Source organism: Benincasa hispida, chromosome 11 (assembly GCF_027475165.1).
Source record: "Benincasa hispida cultivar pf3 chromosome 11, pf3_genome.v1.1, whole genome shotgun sequence".
Classification (NCBI taxonomy): Eukaryota; Viridiplantae; Streptophyta; class Magnoliopsida; order Cucurbitales; family Cucurbitaceae; genus Benincasa; species Benincasa hispida.
Window position 1 is genome coordinate 42,013,158 of NC_143488.1, and position 26,675 is coordinate 42,039,832.

The 26,675-nt window shown below is 35.1% G+C and overlaps 1 protein-coding gene across 4 annotated transcripts; it reads right to left on the reverse strand.

The window, feature by feature from the left end:
- Positions 1–7,010: 7,010 nt before the first annotated feature.
- On the reverse strand, positions 7,011–26,053 carry LOC120091720 (beta-glucosidase 11-like). Of its 4 annotated transcripts, none has more exons than XM_039049830.2 (13): positions 25,802–26,053; positions 25,641–25,704; positions 24,862–24,914; positions 24,672–24,747; positions 24,520–24,591; positions 24,342–24,429; positions 23,980–24,238; positions 17,515–17,630; positions 16,967–17,187; positions 16,734–16,789; positions 7,849–7,918; positions 7,608–7,698; positions 7,011–7,459 (listed from the first exon to the last, which is right to left on the reverse strand). In XM_039049830.2, the coding sequence occupies exons 1-13, from the start codon at positions 25,949–25,951 to the stop codon at positions 7,234–7,236; spliced, it is 1,542 nt and encodes a 513-aa protein (XP_038905758.2). In that variant the 5' UTR covers positions 25,952–26,053; the 3' UTR covers positions 7,011–7,233. The 4 variants fall into 4 exon arrangements, with proteins under 4 accessions (XP_038905758.2, XP_038905759.2, XP_038905761.1 ...); XM_039049831.2 differs by having other exon boundaries at positions 16,764–16,789; positions 25,802–26,044; XM_039049833.2 differs by lacking the exon at positions 25,802–26,053 and having other exon boundaries at positions 24,672–24,743; positions 25,641–25,710.
- Between the last annotated feature and the right edge of the window lie 622 nt (positions 26,054–26,675).

Genomic DNA, 26,675 nt, shown 5'->3' on the forward strand with positions numbered 1-26,675 from the left:
ATCCAATAGTGTCACCAAGATGAGGTACCTAATCTCATTTGTATACTTATAGACCATTTTGGCTACATACTAAAACTTGATTCATTTTTATGTCACCACATAAAGTTAAAGTATTCATGTTATAGCCATGAATTCGTTTATTGGATTTTCATAGAAGGATGCATATCAATAGTAATTTATTGAATAAAAAACTCAACAACATTTTTATTGATAAATAGAATATATTAACAACATTTACGAACTGCGAGTTTAAGTCATTCCCAACAATCTCCCACCTGGACTAACAATCCAGTGAGATAAACATATAAATATATAATGTTTACAATGGTGAGAAATAAAGGGAGAAAAATACAATAAACTAGGGCATAAAAAATACCCTTTGACCTCTCTATGGGTGGAAAATACTTTTTCATAAATTTCTTCACCATCTATTCCCACATGATTATTTCACCAGGTTCTAGAGAATAGACCCATCTTCTAGCATCTTCCTTTAAGGAAAACGGGAAGAGTGACAATTGGATCTCTTCAAGAGTGATGTTTGGGATAATGAAAGTATTGCAAAATTTCTAAAAAACTCTTTAGATGTGAGTGAGGGTCCTCTCCATAGAATCCGCCAAACTAACTAGCACTCTGGATCATTTGAAGCATTACTGATTTCATTTCGAATTTAGCACCTTAAAAAACGAGCCGCATAATTCCTAGAGAGAAGTCATAAAGGCTTGGTGAAGCATACTTCCTTATGGGTTTGTTGTGATCATGGGCTAATAGTATTTGGTGAATTAAGGCTATGGCATTGTTGTTGGGATTGTTGACCCGTTTTGGATGTTTTAGTTGACCACAATAGGAATGTTGAGATTTTGAACATTATTGTTGGGATTATTGAGATTGTCTCCCATGTTTAGATTTCTCAATCTTCTTTCTTTGTTTGCTCTGTTCCTCTGAAATATATGTTCAATCTCAGGGTCAAATTTAAGTTCAGGTTGGTCGCCTTCACTCATATACTGTTTCTGTTACTCTTTGGGTGAGTGCTCAATAAACTTGAAATTGAAGCCCTACAAAAGATCAAAGAAGAACTCAAGGTCAGTTAATTTTCAACTCTCTGACAACGACGCCAAAAACTTGTTTGCCTCATTCTATTCCTTAAGTGTCTGTATGATATTTTAGCTTTAAGTCGTGCCTAGATGAAGTATGAAATGAATATAATGACGTAGCACAAGTTTTCCTTTTTTGAACCTAAGTATAAATCCAAATGAGGTTTCCTGGTAAGTCCAGAGTCGAACACAAGGATTGAGTAGTGTGACTTATTTGAATGCTTTAATTATCTTTTGTGGTGAAGTGTAAATTATAAGCAATGTTGGTGTGATTCTAAATAAGTACACTGATAACTACAAGGTAATGATGATGATGTGGTGAGTGTGATGTAGTGTTTAGCGATCACTAAAAGTAGTTGTTGAGGATAAATTGTTCTATTTGATATGTGTTAATTGTCATGCGTTGATGATCATGCGTTAATGTGAAGAATATGCATTTTGTGTTAACCGTGTATGCGATGACCATGCGTCCTATCACAAGTTTTCTTACTCTCTCACCAAGTATAACAAGATCGCAAGTTTCTCGGGATGATCTGAGGTCGAACACGGGGACTTGCAGCTAAGTGATGTTTGTAAAGTAATGCGTTTGAGGCGGGAATAAAAATAAAAAGAAAGATGTTGATTAACTATGCACTACTCCTACTCCTAGTTAAATAGACTGAAAATTTGAAGTTTGACTATGAGAATCGGTAGAGATGCGGCAGCTGTTAACGCGTAATGAGATTCATGGAGAAGTAGTGTTGGGGGAGAAAATTTCACCAAGTCATTAAGTTGGTAGCAAGGGCAATCCCAGCTTGCCACACTAACGCATTACACCCCACTAGATGGTCAGCCACATGATTACATCTCTATAATGCATGTTTGCGTTGAGCATAAGATTATTCCCATCCCTAGGAACATTGCTTACTTTGCTTAGTAAGTTTCACTACTTACCCTCTCGGGTAGTTGGTTATAGCTACTCTGCTCATAGACAAGCATTGCAATAGCCTCGCACTAAGCAAACAGGATTGGCTCACGATACTCACGCAATGCACACCTCTCGATGGTTTGCTACATGCATCATATCTCTATACTGCATGAGTATGTGATAACTCTTGCAATCTACACTTAACTCATCGTGATAAAAGTAAAAGATGATAAAGGAGAAGAAGATCATGAAGATGGTGTTGAAGGAACTAAAGAGATGCATTGATTACAAAATGTATTAATGTCTTAAGTCAAAATGTAATACAATACAGAGTTGAGAAGAGAGGTAGAAGGCTAGATGTAGGCAATCTCTTGCTTCCATCAGATGTATGTTAAGGCTGTCGGTGGTGAGCAGTGGAGTAGTCTCTCTCGAGCTCTATCTCCGGTGAAGCTTCGGTCATCACTTGAAAGAGGATGTGGAAGTGAAGAACTCTTAAAGACTTTTTGCTCATGCTATCATTTTTGATCACAAGAATTTGCCTAAGGCAGAGTCTCAGATACTTTAAGTTTGGGCTTCAAGGCTCTATTTATAGAGCTCAGACGCCGACAACTTTGATAATCCCGCTCTGAATCACTGTCATCACTGATGTGGTAGGTGAAATGTCATCATGATCTTGTCTCTTTCATACTCCAAAGGTATGTGTTCATAATTGTTTCTAATGAAGTATCAACATATTCCACCCACTTTGCGATCAACCTTCTATCACAACTATCACACTATAGTTGTGACATTTCATGCGACGAACTTGTCTTCATTAAGATCAACGCATACGATCAACTTTACAAAGGTTTGGGATCAACGCATGCGATCGATTCCTGCGACATCTACAAAAATAGACATTTTGACGCAAAATAACGCATGATATAGGGTTAGCGGGGCTTTTCAGTGCTAATCGACGCAAACTTATTATTTCACATGAATACTTAGCAATATTAACACATATTCTGCTCATCAACCCTCATGATTCTAAATAAAAGGTTGCAATAGTTTGTATTTCTACAAGCTATCAGTAGCAGGCGATGGAGTGAGGACAAAAAACAATGGATAAAGTAAGGTTAAGAAGATTTGCTATCATTTCCTTAAGCATAGCATACATAGACACTCATGTTTCAACTTTTTGAAAGGAATCCACCTTTCAGTGTCAAAAGCCACATTTGTTCTATCTTTAGAATGCATGCTAAGTTAATTTTTCACAAAAGATCTAACTTTATCTCTAAAGCTAATTAAATGCTTGTTTAATGGAGTCTAAGTCACTTACTCTATCGAGCAGTTGACTACTTGTTACCTAATCAAGTTCTCACTGAGTTAGGCATAGAGTTAAATGTAGATTAAACAAGATGAACTTTTATGTAGACATGCTTTTGGAAAATGTTAGTTTATCTTCTTAACCTATTGAAAATTTAGTTGCATATGATGAAAGCGACAGAGAACAGGAGTGAAATGAAATGCGTGGTAATCATATTCATATTAAAAATAATAGAGTTCTCAAACGTGATTTTTAATACGAAGTATGAATGAAAGACAAGAGTAAGAGTGATAGAAAGAGATGTCGAGTTGCTAGTTGCAATCTCTTGCTCCTTTGGGCTCTAATGCTATCTACTACTGGTGATTACTCTCGAGATGAAGGGTGAAAAATCTCTCATTTTCTAGAGAAGAGACTAAGCTCTCACTTAGAATCTTCAATGTGAAGTTAAGAGGTTGAAGATGGAAGTATTTTGACAGAACTTTCGCAATCTCTTGTAAAGTCTCTATATTTTGCATGAGTTGCTATGTGCTGTTTATAGGTGTCAAAAAGTGTATCTTCCGCATCTCTTCAATGATGATATGATACTTTTACATTTAATTCCTTGCCTTACTACACTGAATGATCCTGTCATAGATTCATTTAATCTGGCATGCTTGAGCTAAAGTCGGCTATCAACTTGCTTTGTGATTTGACAGTTTGCCAACCACACCGTCGTTGTACTTCAATCTTCATCGTGTGGTTTGTCTACACGTGTAATTTTGTATCGCCTTTCTTTACCTTTGCGATCAAGGATGCAACTTTCGTCTTTCAAGAGGCGTTTACTTCTTTTTAACCAAATCATGCGTCAAAAAATGTCAAAATTTATAAATTATAAATTCCAGGAGATTATCTCTTGTAAAAACGTGATCGCATAGCTTGAATTATTTTTATGAATTCACTTCAAGTTATCACACTTTCTTTTTATTTTCCTAAATTATTTGAAATAAAAGGCTACAAGAACTTGTATTTCTACAAGTTATCAGTGAACCATATCTTCCTTTGAATATCAACAAAGAATACAACAAAATGAATCCATTAATGAAGACATCTCTCTCAAAAGTCGATCCGAAGTGTTCACACGACCAAGTAAAACTTGTCTGGTAAAGAACTTAATTTAGGACTCGTAAGAGAAGCATTCTAAAGGATTATGATTAAAAAAAAAGTGTCCATTTGCTCCCAATCCTAAAAGTAACCTTTTCAATCAAGGATAAAAGAGAGACAACATTCGTTGCTTTCCTATCAAACAACAAATGATGAAAACCATATGAGAAGGAAATTGAACTCCTTGACCAAACCAAGAAATTAAAAAGAAGAAAAACAATGATACATAGAGCATAGGGATCTATCCCTCACCCATCAATCTTCCTAGAAATATGTATCCATATCATGTATTACTACACAACGAACAAGATGGGAAAATGAAAAAAGTGCTCAAGAGAACTACCCTTTAACAAAAATTTACTATGTGCCTTTAACCCTACCCGATGACCATTCAAAGAGTGAGGTGTTGGGTTTTATGCCCTAAATTCGTGGTCTGTAAATATATAAATAAATTTCAAATGTAATAAAATAATTTGTTATTTTATATCATGTCTTTAGTTTTCATAACTATATCCAATAAAGGAAAATTCAAGGTTATTTGCATGAAACTGAACATTATGTAGTTGACATATAATGGATTATGTTCATGTAATAACTTGAAGAATCTATAATAGATGGATAAAGTTGGGTGCCTTATCTTGGTAATATTATGAATATGGCTCACTTTATAAATATTACTAACAATATAATCTAAATCGTTCATATGGAGACATGTGAATGGGGATATCATGTACAATGAGTTTGTATAAGACTGGACTACTGAATAATTAATCTCTCTCTATGACTCTGTTAATTAAAGAGATTAATATTTTAGAGGATGATCATATATAACTTGATTTTAATCTTGAGTGAGTTATGAACTCTTGCCTATGAGGGCTCGTCCTCTGATTTGTATGGGTGAGAGTGCCCCGAGTTGCTGACTCAATATGCCTACTATTTTGGAGACTTGATAAAAAAAGGAAGCTAGAAACGTAATTTAACAAGATGGAATTCACTCCTTCTCGTATAGGGTAAGTAGATGAGTAATTTCCTTAAGTGATGACTCCAAGACTTGAACAATGGAGCCAACCCTCTCATTGATCCGAGAAAGATTTGGTTTATGGTTGGACCCTAAACAAATTGTTCTTTAGAATATCAATGGTACTTAAGGATACAGAGATGATTTACAGGGGCAAAATGAACATTTAATCCAGTTGTAATTATGAATAACTCGTGAAGTATCGACTTATATGAAGTGATTATATCAATGGACACAACATGTGCTAAGTACAAAAGAGTGCACCTAAGGATCTATAGTGGTTTTCCTTATGGTTGATGAATATTGATTAATTAATTATGAAGTAACTAATTAATCTCGAATTATTGAAACTTATAATCTGTAAGTTCATTAGGTCTCTCTACTAGCTTACAACTAAAACAAAGACTAATGTTTTAAAAGAATAATTTAAAGTGTTCAAATTAACTTAGGGAATAACACGTTATAATACAATTAAGTTAATGTATATAGATACATTATAATATAGTTAATTTTGAATTAAACTATATAATATGGAAGATTAATTAATATGAACTAAATTCATATTAAAACTATAGGTTAAAAGTTAATATGAACTAAATTCATATTAAAACCATAGGTTAAAAGCTAATATGAATGAAATTCATATTAAAACGATAGATTATAAGAGAAACAAACATTTGAATAGAGAAATAAACATTTGAATATGATTCAAATATTCATTTGATTAAATATGAGATATTTAATTAAATCACTCAATCACTCAATCAATTAATCTAATAATTATTTATTTAATTAAATTTAGTTATTTATATATTAATTTAATCCAAAGTAATTAAATAACTCTCCTGTGTTGCAGGGAATAGGGAGAGGGAAGAGGGTGGGAAAGTAATCCTCTCTCTCTATAAAATATAGGTGGTCTGTATATACGGAGGTTGTTTTTACTCTCCAGAAGAATTGAGATCTCTCTCAACTTTACAGAAATTTCTCTCTGTTGAAATCCATCTTCCCAATTCCCAGAATCTTTACAAAAAGAAGCTCCTACAAGTCCATCTTTCTCTGTATCTGCATAGTGCTAAATTTTAGCAACGAAAGTTGTGCATATCACTAAAACTTATCATTCAATGACACATGCACGTTGCTAAAGGAAACTTTTAGTGTAATGGTAATGTGCCAATGAAAGAGCAGTAGCAGTGACACACTCACAAATGCCGCTGAAACATATAGTTAGTTTTTGAAAAAAAAATCGATAATCCTGATCATTATAATAATATTAGGATATACTCTGGAACATAAATTCTTAAAATATCTTGAGATTATCAAGATCCAAACGTCTCATAAAATAAGTATAACATGGTCATATATAATTTTCACAACACTATAGTTATTTGTCAAGTACAATATCGTCAATTCCAAAAAAAAAAAAAAAAACCATCGCACACTTTGACAAAGTTTGGCTCAATTAACGATAATCTTGTACCATAAAGATACAAATTCAAAAGGAAATCATATTAGATATAATGGAGTTCGAGAATGCTATGTATCTTACCATTTACAAAAGAGTATAAAATATTTTATTCCATTAAAAACTTAGAGATACTTGTCACATAATATTGGAGTTCTATCTCAAAAGTAATTGACAACGATTGAAGTAACCCATATATTTTTTAAAGCGGGAGAGATTTCTCAATCTATGGGATAAGATGGTGTACAAAGATGGATAGGCAAATACACAAAATAAATATTTCATATATATATCCTAAAATTTGGTGGTTCACTGCACACCATGATTGTTTTGGAGTTGCAAAACTCCATCTAAAGAAGCAGCTTTTCCTTTCAAAAAATTAGAGTACCACTTTGCAGATAATTTGGGATATCTTTTCAAATCTGGATCATCCAAATCTACGTAGATCAATCCATAGCCAGTACTATAGCCACTTAATAACTCGTACACATCAAGAAATGACCATGTGAAATACCCTTTTACATTTGAACCATTCCTGCATCAATTTCAAACTACAACTCAAAAATGCATCTATACAGGAAACTCTATCAATTAATATCAACAGGGTATTCAAATCAAGAACAGTTTTTTAAAACACAATAATAAATTGAATGTGTATAAATCTATGTGAGTTTCATTTTTACCTCAAAGCATTAAGAACTACTGCAATGTGGCTTTGCATGTATTCCACCCTTTGCCCATCTTCCAAGGATGAATTTCTCTTCAATGAAAGACCTAATTAATAGGACATATAACATTCAAACCAAAGTGTAATTAATTCAAAATGAAGTTATAAATTAACATTTTCAGATATCATGGAGAATTTTTCTTTTGGCATAGCTTCAGAAATAGAACTTTCTTTGTCATGGTTGGAGAGAGAGATACCATTTTCATAGATATACATAGGAAGATTGCCATAAACTTGATTTAAGTATTGTATTAATTCTTGAAGGCCCTGCATGGTAATGGATGACATGGAATTAGATTACAGGTCTGACAATGCTTTCAAATTTTGTATCTAATATATCTTTAAACAAAAACATAAGAACTATATTTAATGTTGTGTCAATAGGTCTTTACATGTCTGATAAGTCTTAGAACCTTCAAAAGATTGTGCGCCTAATATAGTTTTAAACTTTCAATTTTGTGTTAACAAATTTTTTAATAGATCTTTTGTTGAGGATGTGACCAGCCAATAAATGGCAAATCATGGGGTACATAAGTCAAACACAATATATATCTAATTGTATGAGTTCTTTTGGATGGTTAAAAAACTAAAATCATAAAAGCTTATACCGAAAATATACAATATCATACCATTTTGAAAATATGCACGTGACATTGTAGTCATGTCCTTGACTTAACAATAATGTTAATATAATCCTCAAGTATCGAATAAAGAAGTCGTGAGTCTAAAAAAAAATATAGTCATGGTGGAGATCCGAAGTTGAGCTAATGGGATAACGGATGTGCTTCTACAAAAAGGAGTTGACCTGTTTAAAAGTGATTGCTCAAGATAAATGTGGAAGGATGACTATTTGAAGAGAATTAGCTTGAAAGTGTTTCATTTGAGGGGAGAATTGTTGAGAATGCAACCAAAATTTCACATCTTAGCTAGATAAGGGAAAGATCATGGATACATAAGCCACAGACAATATCTTCAATTGTATGAAGCCTTTTGAGTGATTTCAAAAATGAAACTATTAGACATATCGTTATAGGTATATGTGGATGGTTTCAATATCCCTAACATTCATTACAAGAATTTTGGTTATTCCCGATGATATTTCTCCTGACGACCAAAAAAGAGTCGGCAGTTTCAACCTATCCTGACGGTGGATATACGGGGTTGGCATAAACATTTATCTTGATGATTTACTAATAAACCGTCGAGATTTTAAATCCTCCCGATGGTCTTCTAAGAAACCGTCGGGCTTATTGCACTTTCGTCCGACGGTTCTATTTGACCGTTGGGCCTGTTACTTTCTCCCGACGGTCAGCAAAAACCGTCGGGAATTCTTATTTAAGACCGACGGTGATCAATCAACCGTCGGGCGAGGTGTGCAGTATATAAAAACCATCTATTGGAATTTGTAAAGTTAGCCCGACGATGGCGTTGAACCATCGTGAGTTTATATTAACACCTGACAGTTCCGCGTAAGCGTCGGGTATTCTAAGTTGTAATATAAATATAATTTTTTTTTATAAGAATTTGGGGTACTTTAGTAGACGGGTGGACAAGGACCGTCGGGATAAGTTTAAGAATTGTCGATGGGCTTTTCTAACCGTCAACTGAACTTGGAACTTCTGATGATTTTCACTCAACCGTCAGGTGTTCTATTAAATATATAAAGATTCATTTGGGAATTTGAGGAACTTTAGCCGATGGTCATGTCAGAAAATTGTCAGGAGTTGCAAGTTGGCCCGACGGTTAGGACCCGTCGACAATTATTAAGTTTATCCCTACGGTTTGACGAGGACCATCGGGATAAAGTTAAAACTACCGACGGTCAGTCCTAATTGTTGGCTAATGTTAAATTCCCCGACGATTTTCGGTCAACCGTCGGGCGTTCTAAGAATCTTTTAGGAATTTGGGGAATTTTGGCCAACGATTGTGTCAGAACACCGTCGGGATTGCAAAGTTATGCTGATGGTTGTCAATAACTATATCCTGATAGTTATCTCGAAATAAATGACGCTCGAGCTCCCCGTCTCCATTTTCCCTGATTCTTCTTCTTCCCGATTTCTTCTTCTTCGTTCGCACGCCGTTCTCTCTCACCATCCATTCGTTCTCTCTCGCCGTCCGTTCTCTCCGTTCTCGAGCTCGCCATTCGTTCGTCCGCACGCCGTTTCTTCTCCGATTTCTCCCTCGATTTTGTTCATCCACCGCCGTCCAGTCCCCCTCGAGTTCCGTCTGCACGCCATCTCCGATTTCTCCCTCGCCGGACAGGTAACTTTTTTCTTTCCCTTCACTAGTTTTTCTACTTTGTCTTCATTTTTGAGCTGGTTGGATATTAGGATATACGTTTTATATATATATATATATATATATATATATTTTCGACAATATGTAGGATGTGGGAGGACCAAACTTTATATTTTGAAGCTGATAGTATGTAAATATATCCATACAAACACAAATACTTGCATACCCAAAGAAAACACATAAATTCAAATGGACGAGCACGCACACGCATAGTTGCATGATAAATTAGCTATTTTTCTGCTCTTGGTTGTGTGCTTCTAGACTTTGCTTATAAAGTTTTGTTCATTACTATTCTTCCTATAAACATGCGCTTTGTACATATTTATATTTGGATTTTGGTTTAGAGTTCAATGATATCATTGTCTTTCTCCCTTTGCCCTACTTTATGAGTGAAGTTATGGAGCTTTACATTTCTTAGCTTTTTTCTTCCTTGTTGTATAAGTAAAATTGAATTGTATTCTTCTTTAACGAAATGAATATTTGTTCACTAATGTGGCTAAACTCTTCTAGCATTAACTAAGTACTTTAGAACTAAGAAGTTGAAAAACCATATTTATATGAGTGTACATTATTTTGTAACATTTATGAATTTTTGTATGTGTAATTAATTTTGAAAAGTTTTGCTCAGTACGATTGTTATGTTTATCGTTTTGATTATTATCTTGAGTTTAATTGTTATGTTTAAAATTAGTTTTTGTATGTTGGCAAAAGTTTTTGAGTTTCTCTTTAGGGTCCGATGGCCATTCTTCCAACCATATCTATGAATCTCATTCTTTTCACCCAATTTCAGACCAGTGTACATTTGTTATTGAGGCTTCAAGTAACTACAATATTACTATTTCAAATTCATATTTATTACGGTGCTTAATATTTCTTACTCATCATTTCTTTTTCAAACATAGACTATTATAATGTATCAAACTATTATATTGCACATATTATAATAACAATTTAATGCCCTAAACATCTCATTTGTGACTTTTCTTCTATGGTGTATTTCAAGTCATTTTCCTTCTTCTCTCTCGAAAAAGTTTGTTGGGTGGAATGTTCTTCTGGGTCAATAATTGGAAGCTGGATGGAAAGTAATGAGTTCATTTTATTTTTAATGGGTTTTCAATATCTTATCTAATAATAATAACAATAATTTATTACTTGAAAATATCATTTTCACAATTGCTTATTCTCCAAGGTAGCACTATTTGATAAGCTTATCGTTGAATTGACATTCTCAAAATGTATTCTTTAGTTGGGGATGTTTTCATATTCTTTAGTTTCTCTTTCTTTATTCTTTCTGTGTTTTGTTATTTGAGGAATCTCCCTTCGTTACTCCCATGGACTATTTAGTGCAACATGGTTCTCTTATTAAACAATAGAATCTTGTAATGGGATTGCATGTGAATGTTTACTTAGAATGTCTTTAAGAAAAATAGTCTGATTTTCTATTCTTTGTGATTCAATCTTAGATAATTTTTTCTGGGTCTTTGAACATTGATTTTGTCATTTTTGGGTTGCTGAACTACCTATTCTTCATACATATATGGAGCTAAATATCTCAAGCCTTTCTACCATATAACCATCTTAATTTTCAAAAATAAAAACCATATAACTATTAATGGTGCCTAAATTTTTAACCTCTAGGACTTCGACTAAGATTTTGAAACTATCTCCAAACATCTCAAGCCTTTCTACCCTTAGATCTACTTTTATAAGAGAAAATTGTATAATATCAAAAGAGGAATAAGAGTAAATGAAATGAAATTAAAATTGAGAAATTGGAACTATATGTTCTAATATAATTAATTGTTTAAATCATACAGGTTTAACTTATCACATATATTATTAAGTATAGATAAAGAGCGGATTAAGATTAGGAATAAGTTATCAATTGAGTATGCAAAAGGAATATATCGATTCCTTGATGTTGCAAAACTTCATGTTAATAAGTCGGGAAAAACAAGATGTCCATGCAGAAAATGTATGAATGCTAGGTGGGAGCCAATAGATGGAGTTGAATGACATTTATTCATGAATGGAATTTCTCTATCTTATCATCAATGGGTATATCATGGAGATTTAATCGACTTGTCTAGGGGATACGAGAGTCAGATATCTCAATCGACACATGATGATGGATTAAGTACGACAGAGATGAATGTTATAGATAAAGAAAATGAAATTTAGAATATTATAAAGGATCTAGAGTGTCCAATTGCTGATGTAAAGGAAGAAGAAAACGAGGATAAGATGCACACCAATGCCCAAGAAAGAGATAACAATTCAAACTTATTTGAAGACTTAATGAATGAAGCTCGCAACCAGTTGTATCCTGGTTGTACAAATTTCTCGTTATTATTGTTCTTGGTGAAGTTGATGCATATTAAGGTTCTTAGTAGTTGGACTAACAAGTCGTTTGATTTGTTACCCGTTGGAGCATCTATACCTAGTTCATTTTATGAAGCTAAAAGAAAATTACGAGACTTAGGACTTAGTTTGAGTGTATTCATGCTTGAAAATACGATTGCATCCTATATTGGAAAGAATTTGTTGATTTGCAATAGTGTACAATATGTGGTGAATCTCGGTACAAAGTTGAATCTAGAAAAAGTAAAAAGATTCCACATAAAATTTTACGACATTTTCTTTTAATACCAAGATTGAAGCAATTGTTTGGATCTAAGCATATTGCACCTGAAATGAGGTGGCATAAAGATAAAATATTGAAACTAATGGAGTGTTGCGACATCCAGGTGATGCGGAAGGGTGGAAGCATTTTGATCGTGAGTTTTTTTAGTTTGCTTCAAACCCACGTAATGTTCGTTTAGGACTAGCTTCAGATGGATTCAATCCATCCAGGAATATGAGTATTTCATATAATGTGGCCAATGGTGCTCATTCCTTACAATTTTCCACCTTGGAAATGCATGAAAGAGACAAATTTCATTGTCTCCCTTCTTATACCCGATCCAAAATCTCCTAGAAAAGCAATTGATATTTACTTATAGCCATTGATTGAAGAGTTAAAGGAGTTATGAAATGATGGTGTGCACACTTATGATTGTGTTAGCAATGAATACTTTCAACTATGTGCTTGCTTATTGTGAACTATTAACGACTTTCCTACATATGGTAACCTATCTAGATTGAGTACGGTTACCAAGCATGCCCTATTTGTAAAGAGGATACATCATCAATGAGGCTAAGAGAAAAACAATATTTTATGGGGCATCAACATTATCTTCCAGATAATCACAGTTGGCGCAAAAGCAAACAATCTGATGGAAAAGTGGAACGTAGACCTCCCCCAGTTGACATGGATGGAGAAGATATCTTACGAAAGGTGAACTTGTTAAACTTTCCCATGCTTAGCAAACATCTAGAGAAACGTGATAAAAACGAAAACGAAGTTTATGATTGGAATAAAAAAAGTATATTTTTCCAACTTCCATATTGGTCGAAACTTTTATTGAGTCATAAGTTGGATGTTATGCATATTAAAAGAATATTGTGATAATTTGGTAGGCACATTGTTAAATATTGAAGGAAAGAATAAGGATACAACTAATGCTTGTTTGGATTTAGAAGATCTAAATATATGAAAAAAACTACACCTGCAAAAAATAGTTGACAAAGTTGTAAAGCCACACGTTGCATATGCATTGACTACTAATGACAAGGTTGCATTCTGTAAGTGGATGAAATCGGTCAAACTTCCTGATGGGTTTGTATCCAATATATCAAGATGTGTGAGTGAGAAAGATGGAAAGCTATGGGGGCTAAAAACTCACGACTTTCATCTTCTACTTTAGAGGCTTCTTACAATTGGTATTCGAGCATACTTGAAAAAAGACGTGTCCACTATTGTCGTTGAGTTATGCAAATTTTTCTGTGATCTATGTGCAAAAACAATATCTATAGGAGATTTGGATCGATTACAAAGAGACATTATAATCATACTTTGTAAGTTAGAAAAAATATTTCCACCGACATTTTTTGATGTAATGGTGCACCTAGCAATCCATTTTCCCTATGAAACAAAAGTTGCAGGTCCAATTAGTTATAGTTGGATGTACCCTATTGAAAGAAGCTTACGAACATTGAAACAATATGTAAGAAACAAAGTACGTCTTGAGGGTTCTATAGTAAAAGTATATATAATGAATGAATCGTTGGAATTTTGTTCTTTGTACATAACTGGAATTAAGACAAGGTTCAATAGAAATGAAAGAAATGATGATAGACTTCCGGAGGATGAGATATGTGGTGAATTGATGTTTAGACAAAATGCACGACCATTAGGAGCACCAAGAGTAAGGACACTATCGAGAGAAGAGAAATGCAGTGCACATTGATACATCTTGAACAATTGCATGGAAATTAAATCTTATCGAACGTAAGTTTTGAACATTCTATTGTAATTGATTATTTTGATACAAAGTGTGAAATATAAAATCGAGACACGTCTCTTACTTCTAAGTAATATTCGAGACTAATTCGACATGAAGCTTAAAGTCAGAATGATTTATACAGAAGGCACCAACGAGGCTTTCCTAATTGGTTCAAATCTCATGTAAGTATGAGTTTAAAAGACCAATAAAAATTCAATTGACTACTAATGACGAGTGACATTACTTTTTAACAAGTTCTTTCATTGCGTGAAAATGGAGATATGTCTAATGACATATATTCACTAGCGATGGGGCCATGTTCAGAAGTGCGCTTATACAGTGGATGCATTATTAATGGAGTACGCTATCATAGTATTGAGCGTGATAATTATCGGAGTATGCAAAATCGCGGGATCCAACGGTCAAACAATGGACCTAGTGGACTTATTTAAGCAAACACACTGTAGAAGTGATAACTCGTTTGTTAATCAGACTACGAATGATGCATATGTAAGTTTTTATTCTTCAATGTAACTTTATTCATATAAAATTGTCATACAATAATTAGTCTTAATTATTGATGTAGAGTCAAATGGTTGAGTTGAGAGAATCCTCCACCCAAGAAGGGCTGAACGAATATCGGATGAAGAAATATGTGAGCAGATGTTGGGCGCAGGAGTGGGCCTTGATAGGACACCAAAGGGTAGAAAAGTGAGAAAATATAGAGGGATCATCGTCCAGTGCATCTTCATCAAGAATTATAGAGGAGCAACAACAAGAGATAGAATCCTTAAAGTCTAGATTGGCTAGATTAGATGAATAGGACGCCAAAAGATAATATGAGATGAATGATATGAAAGCTATGCTCTTATAACTCATGAAAGATAGATCGAACTAGATATGAGCTCTTTGACTTTTGTAGTAAACTTAATTATAAGATTGTGTATATTTTTATCCTACAGTTACGGTAACAACATAAACGTATAGTTATGTAAAGTATAGTTAATGTTCTGAAGTTGAGTTTGAATTTCATTTTATACTAAATTAGATGATTATGTATGCTGTTATCCTGTAGTTATGGTAACAACATAAACGTATAGATATGTGTTTCAGTTGGTTTGTATATTACGATTGAGAATAATTTTGGGGGTGAGGGGAGGGGGGATGTTTTAGTTGATTGTGTAAGTTAGCTTGTTTAAGTTAGTTTGTCAGTTGATTGCATATCTATATTTAAGTACAAGTATGTTTAAGTTTAAGTTATGATTGAGTTAGTTTGTTGAGTTTATGATTGAGGTAAGTTGGTTTCTTTATGATTTAGGTAAGTTTGTTTTTAGGTTTGTTTATGATTGAGGTAAGTTGGTTTCTTGGTTTGTTTATAATTTAGTTAAATTAGTCTGTTTATGATTGAGTTCAATTCATTAATATTCTTAGTTGGTTTCTTAGTTTTTTGGTTTGTTTATGATTGAAGTAAGTTGGTTTGTTTAATTGAGATTGGTATATAGTATATTGAACATTAAACTTATTTAAAATTTATATTTTGTAGGTATCTGGAGATTTTTGTTGAAAATGCATCTCTCGGCAAATGTATTTAGATTATAGATTTTTGTTAATATTATTTTGGATTTAGGAAAGGTTAATGTTACTTTGTTATCATGTAATGTTTTTTTGGATTAAGAAATTGTGGATGTTATAGAAATTCTTGGATTAAGGTTGTAGATACAAACGTGTTTTCTATATATTATTAATCTATTATGGACATTTACTTCATTTTGGCAATCTTATTTTAGTTTGATTGATATTTGTAAGATTCAAACAAGTATGACATTTGAAAAAAAAAAAACAGATCTAAAAAAAATAAATAAATAAACAGATTTAAATAGGTATGATATCTGTTTAAATGTATAATCCTGATGCTAAAAGATATATCTCGACGGTACAGGGGTCGGGCAAAGAAATCCTGACGATGACTAGTAACCGTCGAGATTTAAAGATATCTCGACAGTGGCTAGAGACCATCGGGGTCAAGGACATAGCCCGACGATACTCCAACCATCGGGCGATAGATATATCCTGACGGTCCTTGTCACCGTCAGGCGAAAGTAAAATGCCTGACGACACTCGCACCATCGAAATAAATTACTTCATCCCGACGGCTAAAAAACCGTCAGACTAATAGTCAAATCCCGATGGTTGACCGTCAGGATAAACCTTTAAATCCTGACGGTTTATCGTCGGGAGTTGTCCATTTTTCTTGACGGCTTTCTTCAGAGTCGGGGGAAAGGCCCCATCCTTATTTTTAATTTTGGTAAAGTATTCAATTCGTTTACTTAAGAAAGATGTAAAAGATCGTAAGAAATTAAGAGAGAATAAACTTAATTTTTAAAAAACCAAATGGTTACCACAGGGAGCCATAAAGACCCAACTCTCACCTCAGGTGCTCTTTCATCTTCCATGCCTGTTGTGTCAAAGAGTTGCAAGAAGTTAATATAATTTTCTTATATATATATATATATATCAAACTCAACTGGTGGCCAAAAAGAATATTTATGAATTTTATCAAAGCAAAGAATGATTAGCTTATATAAATTAGATTGTGCTTATATATATATTAGATTATGGTCAGGAAACATACTTAAAAGTTGTACTGCCACATCAGCATGATAGTCTCTAGTTTCCAGGATTTGACTGGGAGGTTTATCCTTCACATGAATTCTATAGTAATATATGATCCCTATGAAATCACAAGACCCTTTCACTAGCTCCTTCTCAGCCTTTGTAAAAATTGGCATCCTTAAACCAACAATGTCCTTCATCAAATTAGGATAATCTCCAAAAACTAATGGATGGAGGACCCTGCATTATTTGAGATCAACGAGTGTATTTAAACAAGTGTTCAAAAAAATCAATGACATGAAGAATCCAAGTGCATATGATACGGTTTTGGATTGGATTGGGTTCAAATAAATGAAAATTTTATGAGTTGGATTGTTTGGGTTGAAGAAACTTACAATTTGAATAATTGAGTTGGGTTTGAAAGTGCTTTAATCCAATCCAACTAAACACAGAATCACATTTTAATTACTTCGAAGACATAGATTATATACTCGAAGTAAAGCTGGTAAAACAACACTATTTTTTTCAAGATGTAAGCATAATGTCTGTTTTTGCAAGAGTAGTTACCAATTAATAAGGAATGCAGTGGCCCTTTGAACAGCATTTGCATCTTCTTCTGAGTCAGTCAAAGGAACATAGTGTGTTGTATACAAGTTGAATCCTATAAAACCCTGTTGTTTGTCCTGTTTTTGTTTCCAAAGAGTTGTAGCATAATTATGTTTTCTTTTCTATAAACTCATAATTAACATCCTTTAGTTTTTGAAAATTTATACTTTTTCTTTCACAATTTCTTTACCATAGTTTGTTTGTGTCTTTTCAAAGAAACAATGGAATTCTTAATTACCGAATTCTAAAAACAAAAACAAATTTTCAAGACCACGTTTGATGACCATATTTTAGTTTTTTTCCAATTTCTTTACAATAGTCTTTCTTGAAAAGTTAGGATAGAAAAGAAAAAACACTAGAGTTACGTGGAAAATCCTAGACCAGGGAGAAAAAACCACGATAAGAGTTTTTTTATTGTAATTCAGATACACAATACACATTATAGGGATAGGTATAATTAACCAAACAGTAAGAAACCCTAGACTGCAGATACCACATAAAAAGACCAAAATGCCCTTAGGGCTAAATTACAATTTCAACACTCCCCTTCAGGTTGGGGCATAGATGTCAATGAGACTCAACTTGCAAATACAGGTGTCAAAAGTCTGTCCAGGTAACCCTTTGGTGAGAACATCCGCAACTTGTTGATTGGACGGAACATAAGAAATGCAAATGCTACAGTTATCCAGTTTTTCTTTGATGAAGTGTCGGTCAATCTCAATGTATTTGGTTCTGTCATGTTGAACTGAATTGTTTGCAATATTAATGGCAGCCTTGTTATCCCAGTAAAGTCTCATCGGGCCATGACTTTCTTGATGTAGATCTACCAGAACCTTCTTCAACCAAATATCTTCACATATACCCAAGCTCATAGCCCTGTATTCGGCTTCGACACTGCTTTTGGCCACGACACCTTACTTCTTACTTCTCCAGGTAACAAAATTTTCCCATACAAAAGTACAGTATCCTAAGGCGGACTTTCTATCTATAACAGAACCAGCCCAGTCTGAATTTTTGTAAGCCTCGATGCACCTTTTATCATGCTTTCTGAAAACCAAGCCCTTTCCAGGAGAAGACTTCAGATACCTCAGAATTCGTGTAACTGCCTCCATATGTCTTTCATACGGAGTCTGCATAAACTGACTGACCAAGCTAACTGCATATGATATATCAGGTCTGGTATGCGAAAGATATATCAGTTTCCTCACAAGCCGTTGATATCTCTCTTTGTTCACAAGAACATCATCTACTGGCTCTATTAGATTGAAGTTGGCTTCTACAGGTGTATCTGCCGATTTACACTCTGTCATTCCAGTCTCTCTTACCAAATATTGAGTGTATTTCCTTTGAGACACTGAGATCCCTTCCTTTGATCTTGCTACCTCCACTCCTAGGAAATATCTCAAGTCACCGAGATCTTTGATCTCAAACTCATCTGCCATTTGTCGTTTCAACCTATCAATCTCTGCTGAATCATCCCCTTACAGTATAATATCGTCAACATAGACAATCAAGACAACTATTTTTTCTGGTGCTAACTTCTAAGTGAACAAGGTGTGATCTAAATGTCCTTAAACAAACCACTGAGATTTAACAAAGGTGGTGAACTGATCGAACCAGACTCTAGGGGACTGTTTCAGGCCATACAAGTTTTTTTTTTTTTTTTTTTTTAATTTTTAAATTTGTAAACCTGATTGCCGAACTGTGCTTCAAAACCTAGAGGTGGGTTCATTTATACCTATTCTTCTAGCTTACCGTTTAGAAAAGCATTTTTCACATCCAACTGATGTAGGGGCCAGTCTTGGTTAACAACCATGGAGAGGAGAACACGAATAGTGTAAGTTTTGCCACAGGTGAGAAAGTTTCTGAGTAATCCACGCCAAACATCTGAATGAATCCTTTTGCAACCAATCTAGCCTTATATCTGTCGAGAGTTCCATCTTACTTGTATTTGACAGTAAAAACCTACTTACACCCTATTGTTTTGTGACCCTCGGAAGACTAACCAGATCCCACGTTTTGTTAGTCTCAAGAGCCCGTATTTCCTCCATAATTGCAGCTCGCCATTCAGGAATTTCCAGAGCCTTGTGCACATTGCCTGGAACCATCACAGTATCCAGGCTGGTGGTGAAAGCTCTAAATCTCGTAGACAGGTTACTGTAAGACAAGAAACTTTTCATAGAGTGTTTGGTGCATGACCTTATACCTTTTCACAGAGCTATTGATAAATCCAAGGTAGCATCAATCTCACTGATCTTGTCTGCCTGTTCATCTGTACCTAACTGTTGTTCATTTTCAGTCCCTTGAGCACCACTTGGCGCTTCATTACTACCATCATCCCGGACGTCGCCAGAGTTCTCTACATCCTTCAACATACTCATTGTCATCATTACTAGGGGTACCTTGAGCTTGAGACGGTTCCCATTCTGACTCTCGAACACCTTTTGGTAGAGCAACAGAGGGACTAATTTCCGGAACTATTTCCTTTCGGAGATGCTTCCTATAGTAAGTTATCTAAGGCACTTATTTTGTAGGAAGGACAAACTCATTTGTTTCAGGGATAGGTTTAGGAAACAGGTCTAACAAAACAGAGTAGGTGGAAGTGTTAGTCTCTTCACTCGAAGTCTCCTCCTGAAGAGGACTAGCGGGAAAGAAGGGTTTGTCCTTTAGAAATGTGGCATCCATGGTAATCGAGAGGAAGGCTGAAAGCACTTGTAGCCTCGTTGATGGAGCGGATACTCAACAAAGACACATTTTTTAGGCCCTAGGAGCAAACTTACTCTGGTGAGGACTGTGATTATGAACGAAAACGGTGCACCCAAACACTCGAAGAGGAACATCTGGGAAAAGGCGAGTGGACGAGATAGATTCTTTAAAATGCTCTAAGGGGGTTTGGAATTTGAGCACACGGGAGGGCATCCGATTGATGAGATGAGCTGCAGTAAGTACAACATCTCTCCATAGATACGAGGGTAAAGATGTAGGTATCATGAGGGATCAGGCTACTTCAATGAGGTGGCGATTTTTCCGTTCGGCCACCCTATTTTGCTGAGGAGTATAGGCACAGGAATTTTGGTGGACGATGCCTTTAGAGTCTAAAAACCCACGAAGGGACTGATTAACAAATTCACACCCATTGTCACTTTGAAGAATGACAATTTTGGTATTGAACTGGGTTTCGACGGTGGTGTAAAACTGTTGAAAGACCGCCGTCACTTTAGACTTGTCTGTAAGAAAGAACACCCATGTAAGACGGTTGTGATCATCTATGAAGGTGACGAACTATCATTTACTTGACACCGTTGTGACATTTGACAGACCCCAAACGTCACTTGTATCAGGTGGAAGGACCAGGAAGGTTTGTAGGGTTGTGAGGTAAAAGACGCCCTAGACTGTTTTGCATGAATACAAACATCACACGACAAAGATGATACATTCACATTTTGAAATAACTGGGGAAATAGATATTTCATATAATGAAAGTTTGGATATCCAAGATGAAAATGCCATAATAAGAAATCAGTTTCAGAAATAGTAAGAGAAGAAAGTAAACAAGAGCTAGATAAACTCCTAGAAGAAGCATCCTCGGAGAGGAAATAGAGCCCCTTATTGTGTTGGATAGTGTCAATCAACTTCCTCAAGCTTAGGTCCTGAAACGAAACATTATCTGGTGAAAACACGACTTTGCAGTTCAAATGTCTGGTTAACTTACTGACTGATAGAAAATTATAAAATATCTTTGGCACATGTAAGATATTCAGTAAAATCAGTCCTTGAATTGGAGATAAGTGATCCTTTCTAGCAACAAGAGCAAATGACCCATCTGCAATTTTTATTATCTCATTTTCAGCACTTGGATAATAGGAGAGGAATTGATCAGATGATCCAGTTAGATAGTTCGTTGCTCCGGAATCAAGGATCCAGGATTTATCTCCCTCAGCAAAGAAACTAAAGGAATGAGGAGTACTTGATTGGACAATATTGCCGGTTCCAACTGTACCTGGATCCACTTGGCTCGTACCTGGAGGAGCACCATCAACTATTTCACCAATGAAGGCTCGACTGGACTTAGATTTATTGTTTGAAGGATGTCGCTTGCCATTTGGAGATCGACCATGTAATTTCCAGTATTGATCTTTTGTATGTCTCGGTTTCTTACAATGTTCACAATTTGGAGGGGTCTTTCCACTCTGTTTGTCATTCTTTGATCCAGATGACTTGACTCCAAACCCAACAGAGTCTAACGCATTAGTCATTGTACCATTCATAGCATTAGTTCGATCCTTTTCCAATCTGACCTCTGAGCAAACTTCCATCAGGGACGACATTGGTCTTTGTCCCAAAATTCGACTCTCAACACCATTAAATTTCGGGTTTAAGCCAGCTAAAAAATCATATACGCAGTCAACCTCTTCAATCTTTGAATACTGAACCCTGTCGACTGGGCAATTTCGAACTATTTCTCGACACAGATCCATTTCTTTCCACAATAGTGATAATTTATTGAAATAGGATGTTACATTAAGAGTTCTCTACTTGCAATCATGCACTTGTTTTCTTAATGTATAAAGGCGTGAAGCATTCTGCCTCTTCAAATAAAGCTTCTGGACAGCTTCTCAGATATCTCGAGCCGAAGCTAAGTAAAGAAGAGGCTTCCCGATCTGGCATTCCATATTGTTTATTAAAATTGAGCAGAAGAGAGAATCCTTCCCCTTTCATTTACGTTCCTAAGGATCCCTAGGATTTGGTTTGGGTATCTCCCTTGTTAGATACTCGAACTTGTGTCATCCCTCGAGAACCATCCTCACAGATTGTGACCAAGAAATATAGTTCTGGCCATTAAGTTTTTCGCCGATAGAAATTCCTGCAGAATTGCCTACAGAACCGGACATAATGTTTGCGAAAGGTAAAGTAGGGTAAACAATTACCGGAGTTTCTGAACATAACGGAACTCTTGGGTATGTATCTGGTAGAAAATCAGTTGACGGATTGGTCGCAGATCTAATGATTGTCCCAAGCGCAGAAATCTGCTGCTGCAAATTTGCCAGATTCTGTTGAATGCTAACGATCATTAAAAATCGTTGTAGGTTGTTTCTGCCTATAAACCCCTGATGATATGGTTTCTGCCGGTGTGGGAAAAGCAACTTGAGGAGCCGGTTGACTAGAGGGTAAAAGGTGGGAGAAAAAAGCTTGTTGTAATGGGTTGGGCTAGACTGGGTTTGGTTGAATCGGGTTCGGCTGGACCGGTTGGTTTGGCTGGACCGGCTGGTTCGGGTGGATCATTTGGTTTGGTGGGTTCAGGTAGATCGAGAGGTCGGGCAAGTTCGAAAGGTTGGGTAGATCAAGGTAGGCCGAGGTCTGGTTTGGATTCATTGAGGGATGGAGGGTCGAGGAGCTGAGTAGAGAAGACGAAGGGGGAAAAGACGAAAGGTGAGAGGACAACTGACCTGGAAATCCTCCACCGATTGTGTCTGGGCTGCGATTGGTAACGATTGGCAGCTAGAACAATGGAGTTTTCGACAGCAGGTGTTCGTGTCTAGGTTGGAACGACAGAAGGTGTTCGAGTCTGGTTGAAGTCATCAACGGCAACGACGGAGGTCCTCCGATGGTAGTGATTGTTGGATCAATGAGAAGCTGTTGTCCCGTGTGTTGGATTTGAATCTGTCCAAGTAATAACCGTAGATATTGGTCGACGATAGCCCTAATTTCAGCACTGTGAGTCCCCTGGAGTTCCATCCCCTGCTAGAGTTGATGACTGAATCTCTTCTATTCTAGCGGCATTCTCATCATCATGCTCTGATACCATCTTGAAAAGTTAGGATAGAAAAAAAAAAAACACCAGAGTTACGTGGAAAACCCTAGACCAGGGAGAAAAAACCACGATAAGAGTTTTTTTTATTTTAATTCAGATACACAGTACACATTACAGGGACAGGTATAAATAACCAAAGAGTAAGAAACCCTAGACTGTAGACACCATAAAACGACCAAAACGCCCTTAGGGCTAAATTACAATTTCAACAAGGCAATATTTGAATTCATATCTAAATTTCTCTTCCCATTTCTTTTTAATTTTTTAAAAACTACTTTTATTATTATTTTTTTTAAGTTTTCAAAACTTGGCTTATACTTTGAAATACCCTTAAAAACTTGATAACAAAATAAAGAAATCCATAGGCAAAACTTAGAAGTAGTCTTTATGGTAGAATTTGTGTTTGTAAGCTTAACATTCAAAAACCAAAACAAAAATTGGATGGTTATATATTCAATGTATCGGGCCTAAAAGGCTAGTTCTTTTTCTAGTTTTTAAAACTTGGCTTGGATTCAATAGAAAATGACAAAATAAAGAATCTGGAAGGCAGAAATAATGTCTATAAACTTACTTTTCAAAATTCAAAGAACGATAATGAGAAATTGGATACATACTTTATAGTTTTTCTTGTACAAAGCTGAAGTTGATGCATGGGCCAATAGAGCATGATGCACAACTAGGTATGGCTCAGTTGTGGAGTTGCCAAAAGAGCAATTTCTTAATCCAAATGGAGCTGAACAGCGCTGAGGTGGCGTAAATCCTAAATCATATCCTCCATCAGCAAACACATTAGGCTCATTTATGGTACTCCAATACAATACTCTATCTCCAAATTCTTTGAAGCATAATTCTGCATAGGCTGTGAAGTCTTCTCTGCATTCACATCATTTGAATACAAAAAGGAAAGATTTTTTACATTGAAGGGGCAGAATTGAAACAGATAAAGATGCAGGGAACATTGTTGTAATTTTCTTACATAATCTTTGGACTAACCCATCCTCCATATTCATCTTCAAGTTCTTGTGGAAGATCAAAGTTGAATAAAGTCACATGTGGTTGGATGCCTATTTAATCACATAAGAAGATTGAATCAAAGCAAAGAACATTATGAAGAATAATTTCAACTTTGAAACTGATAAAATTGTCATTTTAACCATAGGTAATTAGTTCATTAATGAGATTGTTGTAGTATTCCAAGCCCTTTGGATTTACAGGTCCTCTTCCATCTGAAAAAACAAACAAAACTGTTCAATTTGGTTCTCTTCATCTTTAAAAAGTAGAGAAAGACTTGTGGTAGTATTATTACTTGGAATAAGTCTTGACCATGAGATGGAAAATTTATAAGCATCAAGTCCAATATCCACCATCAATTTCACATCTTCCTACATTAACAAACATGATTAACTTAAAAGCTAATAAACTATATGAACCATGCTTGGACCAAGAAATTAACAAGAAATGCAACTAAAACATAACAATAATAATCTAATGCAGACCTTATATTTATGGTATCCATCACATGCTATGTCACCATTTCCTCCCGGTCCATCTACAATATTGAATAAATATCATATGGTTAAAGTATCGATATAGATTAAGGGTCTCTCCAGAATGACTTTCTAAACATGCTTGAAAAAGTATTTAAGCAATTAGAAACTCATTTCAAATAAAATCTAATTTTAGATTAGTCTTATAAATGGGCCTGAAAGCCCAAAGATCGACCCAAACCAAGTCTAGGCTTGATCCAAAGTCAAAGTTTGATCGGTTCAGTCCAGTTCAACCAATTTATTATTGAATTGGATGTAGATCACAATTCTAAATGTTGGGTTGGTCAAGGAGCCGGCCTGTTTAAACGATATTTGGCCCAAGCTCGTCGAGATAGTCTAAGCCCGATCGAAGCTCAACCCAAACTTTGACCCATCAAATCAAGTCCAATGGTTGGGCCATGAGCTTAACTATTGAAGGTTGGGCCGGCTCAGTCAAGATCCAAACGATACCTTAGGTCTATTGGATTTAGGTTGATCCAATGATGAGGGTGAAGTTTGAAGTAATCGATTAGTTTAAAGTTTTTGGTTGGTTAATGACTTACTTAAACATGATATCAAAGTAGTAGATTCTATGTTCAAACCAGAAGTAGGGAGAAGTATTAAAAGTATTGTAAGTTAAGTGCAGCACAAGCCAGAATAAATGGGTAAACTGGTGACCTTAACACATGCCATCATTGTAGGAAATAAAAGAAGGGGAAAAAAGGGAAGTTGAGAACGAATAGACATACCAGAATGAGTATAAGAATCCCAAATGCTTGGTGTCCTACCATCTTCATTGGCAGCTCCCTCTACCTTTACAGCGAACACATCCGAACCAAGTCAGTTTCGTATTGTTCAACAGTTTTAAATAAATGTTTTCATATGTAAGAAACTGAAGAAAGAAGAAAACCTGGTAAGCAGAGGTGCCGGAGCCAAAAACAAAACGAGGAGGAAAATCAGATCTGGTGTAATCATCATCAGCACCAGCAAATGCTAATCCAAATAAATGGAAACTCAAGAAGAACACCAACATTAACAAAACCATACCAAGATTCCACATTTTTAGTAAGTCTTTTGACTCGTCCCACAGAAACCCTCACCAAAAATGACAACTTCTATGTGTGGTTGTTGGCTATCCATTAAATTAGTGGACCAATCTTCTTCTATTTGGCAGTGATAACGATACAAGGACGGACATGTCATAGCGGAAGTTGCCAAAATTAAGATAATGTGGAACTCATCTATTCCACTCATCTTTCATTCTAATCAATTCCATTACTTCTATTCCACTCTCTCATTTTTTTTCTCTAATTTATCTCAAAGTTCTCTCATACTCATTTTTGGATAATTCCACAAATAATGGTGGTTTTTTTTTTTTTTTAATAAATGACAAAAATAAGATGGTGATAAATTTTATTTTATTTTTTATGAAAACAATGTGGTTTAAAAAGCAAATGTCTTGTTTAGGGTCCAAGTAGAAAGTTTTGACAAAATTGGGGTAAGAAAATCATGTACGGGTCCATGATTCCCTTCAGCAACTTCGTGAAACCCGTGTACCAGTAAATGAATTTTGCTTTTTGTTTTTTTTTTTTTTAAAGTTTAAATGTTGCCTAAGAAATTGAGTTTAATTTTTTTTTTGTTTATGTTTATAAAACATTAAAACATGTAATTGACACACAATAGGAAAAATGATTAATTAAATTATATTTAAATAAAAATATATCTAAAGTCAAAACTATCAATTACAAGTCAATAGAAACTCATGTGCCACACGGTAGTCGTCT

Coding starts and splice junctions, on each gene's coding strand:
- LOC120091720 (XM_039049830.2), bottom strand. CDS start 25,951: ATGTGGAATCTTGGTATGGTTTTGTTAATGTTGGTGTTCTTCTTGAGT. Junction 17,188..17,514: donor ACTGCATTCCTTATTAATTG/GTAACTACTCTT, acceptor CAAATAATGCAG/GGTCCTCCATCCATTAGTTT. Junction 7,699..7,848: donor TATGTATATCTATGAAAATG/GTATCTCTCTCT, acceptor CCTATTAATTAG/GTCTTTCATTGAAGAGAAAT.